The sequence below is a fragment of the Salvelinus sp. IW2-2015 genome, unplaced genomic scaffold (genome assembly GCF_002910315.2).
Source record: "Salvelinus sp. IW2-2015 unplaced genomic scaffold, ASM291031v2 Un_scaffold4803, whole genome shotgun sequence".
Lineage (NCBI taxonomy): Eukaryota > Metazoa > Chordata > Actinopteri > Salmoniformes > Salmonidae > Salvelinus > Salvelinus sp. IW2-2015.
Window position 1 is genome coordinate 45,441 of NW_019946072.1, and position 3,361 is coordinate 48,801.

Sequence of the window (3,361 nt, forward strand, 5' to 3'; positions counted from 1 at the left end):
ACTTCGGGAGCAAGAAGCTTACCACTTTTGAGCGCACCAGTTGACTTGGATACAGGAAGATGTCATCACAGTGATTTGAGTTACAGCACCAACATTCAATACAGTACTGCCACAGTGCAAGACAACTAGCTGAGACTATACCCACAGCTATACCTTCAGAGATATAKAATGTGACAGCTCAAGCCAAAAGAACAACATGAAAGCTTCCAGGAACAATGMTTGAACATCTGATATGTGATATGTGAGAACCACCCATCATTGTATGTTTAAAGGGATGCTCCGGAACTTTTGTATAATTTCAACCAGTAGTTTTGAACGTGGTGCACACGAGCCAAAACGGACCCCCTGTACTACATCATCATATGATATGTTACGTCCTGCAAATCCTTATTATTATATATATATATTTTTCTGTGTGCAATTCAGGTGATATGTTACAAATCCAATTTATAAAATATGTTAGGAATTTGTTGCGCTTAAGATCCAGGACAGCATCTTTAAATGAGATGGCTAATAATACATTAAGATTCAAAATGTCAATATTTGCAGGTTGTAAGTAGGATGTTCTGCACTCTTGACCATTACAATGTTAAATATGTTTTCTAATTATTGTCAATTGTTGCCACAGAAGCTGTAGAATTCCTCGGCCAAATCAAAGAGCTTGTGTTGAAACATCGCAACAGCAAGATTCCTCTTGCAAAGCCGAAAAGTTACGAGTTGAGAATCGGGGGTCTGGAGGACACTGTCCACGCTGGAGATGGTGAACAGTTAGAAGTTTGGAAAGACTGCTACCTTCCAGAGAGAATGGAGATGGTGGTCATTGGTGCCCTGGATGACTTCCGATGTTCGACAGCAGGATGGCAGCTGGTTCTCCTGTTATGTSAAGATGGCAATGTCTACGCCTACGAGTTTGAAGTTCTACACCTGGTTGCCAGAAGCTTGGAGGATCTCTTTAAATCTGGAGCGGAGTTCCCAGGACTGGAGAAATTCAGATTTGGAGAATGCTTTGAGGAATTGGTAAGATCCAACAATATTACATTAACTTAGCCAACTTATTAACTTATTTTGTGTTTAATGTTAATAAATTAGGTAATCATGTGTTGTTATTGTCAGAAACAGTAGGTCTTGCATTTATTRGTCTACATGTTATTGTTCATGAATAATTCCAAAATGTAGACACACAGTGTAATGTGTCAATGCACTGAGTAAGTTGCTGGACTAGTCGGCTAGTTATTCCACAGTTATATTTTTTCAGACTGAGGAAGAGATGGAGAAAGAGATGCAATGTGATGAAATAAAGAAAATCGATGATGAGCATATTCAGTTCCGAAGAAGATTGGAGATTGAGATGCTGGAGGATCTCAAAGCAATCAAGCAATCTGAGGTAATAATTACTGTTTGATTCAGACTYAGGGTATGGTACACATGGCAAAACATGACGAAAGTGTGTATATTGAAATCAGGAAAAGTTTAACACAAAAATATATTATCTATATTCCAGGACATCTCCTCGGCCCGGGTTATCCTGCGCCAGCCCTACGCACAGTGTCCCCGGTTCGCCAGCACAGCCCAGTGCGGCCTGCTCCAGCTCCCCGCACTTGCCGGGCTACAGGGGGTATCCAGCCAGGACGAGTTGTGCTAGCTCTGCGTTCGAGACCGCCAGTGCGCCTCCACGGTCCAGTGTATCCGGTGCCTCGGCTAAGGAAGAGGCCTCCTGCATGTCTCCCCAGCCTGGTGAGTCCGATGCCTTCTCCCAGAGCCAGGCCTCCTGTGTGTCTCTCCACTCCAGTAATGATCCATGGCAGGAAGCCTCCAGTGGTGATCCATGGCACGAAGCCTCCAGTGATGATCCATGGCAAGAAGCCTCCAGTGATGATCCATGGCACGAAAGCCTCCAGTGAGGATCCATGGTAAGAAGCCTCAGTGATGATCCATGGCACGAAGCCTCCAGTGATGATCCATGGCCAAGAAGCCTCCAGTGATGATCCATGGCACGAAGCCTCCAGTGATAGCCAATGGGCACGAAGCCTCCAGTTGATGACCATGGCACGAAGCCTCCAGTGATGATCCATGGCACGAAGCCTCCAGAGTGATGATCCATGGCACGAAGCCTCCAGTGATGATCCATGGCAAGAAGCCTCCAGTGGTGATCCAGGGCACGAAGCCTCCAGTATTGCAAATGTTGCTCAAAGTAAAGTAAAAATAAAGCATTAACAAAAGCACATGATGTCTATACATCAGTAATGACACAGTGCACATCAGGGACAAATATACCCTTAACCGTTTGTAAGAGTGAGAAGGCTGTTTAGTCAGTAATAGGTATAATATTATGTATCAGTTGGGGCATCAGTGGAGCACCAGTACCTTTCCCAGAGAAGTACAGAAAATTACCAAGACAAGTCAGACAGAAACTCAGGGGAAGTTGTGGATCACACATTTTCAGCGTATTTGATTATGACTGTATTCATGTTTTCATACAGTATTTTTTTACAGTATCTTTCATACAGTATTTGGTTTCATTTGAACGGCCTGTTCTTGATTCTGTAAATGAGTCCAAACATACAGTACAACACGGAATAACAACTTCCTCATACTTACAGATGAGAAATGTTACTGGTATGGCCCAACAAAAAAAGTGTCCATGTCATGAAGTTTTTTTTGTCTAAAGCCATTTGGGCTCCCGAGTGGCGCAGCGTTCTAAGGCACTGCATCTCAGTGAATGAGGTATCACTACAGTCAGTTCCTGGTTCAAATCCAGGCTGTATCACATCTGGCCATGATTGGGAGTCCCAAAGGGTGGCACACAATTGGACCAGCATTGTCTGGGGTAGGCTGTCATTGTAAATAAGAATTTGTTCTTAACTGACTTGCCTAGAAAAATAAAGGTAAAAAAACACCTAATAGTTATTGAACAATAAAGAGACATTAACATTAACATCAGGTACAGTTGATATGGTTATAAGAGGATATATTATATTAACACAAACAAGTGAGAAGATTGAAACAGTTGGGCTTATCACATTGATGTTGTAAATGTTATACCGTTGCATCCAATATGCCATCAGTTAATGTAATATAGTTAGTCTTGACAGAATAATTGTTTGTGTTATACCTTGATTTTCTGACATGCCTCAACCATAGGGTGGTTACAAACCATTTATGTTTTAGTCTGCTGTGGTCAGCACTCTGCAGCACAACGATAACGATTGGCAACACCCATGTTCTCTCCAGTCTGTTGCAGAAACGAAACCTCAGAGCAGCCTCATGTCCTGTTGCTAAACCCTGTAATAACGTCCTCATGTCCTGTTGTTAAACACTGTAATAACGTCCTCATGTCCTGTTGTTAAACCCTGTAATAACG

General features: G+C 42.6%; 1 protein-coding gene across 3 annotated transcripts in view; it reads left to right on the forward strand.

Moving 5' to 3' along the window:
• LOC112077654 (uncharacterized) overlaps positions 1-1,876 on the forward strand; it is a 16,617-nt gene extending 14,741 nt beyond the window's left edge. For all 3 annotated transcript variants that reach the window (XM_070441785.1, XM_024144140.2, XM_070441786.1), the window contains 3 exons: positions 629-1,017; positions 1,256-1,384; positions 1,502-1,876. In XM_070441785.1, the coding sequence (XP_070297886.1) occupies positions 629-1,017; positions 1,256-1,384; positions 1,502-1,642 (659 nt within the window). In that variant the 3' untranslated portion in view covers positions 1,643-1,876. The remainder of the gene's footprint in view (positions 1-628; positions 1,018-1,255; positions 1,385-1,501) is intronic.
• Positions 1,877-3,361: the final 1,485 nt, after the last annotated feature.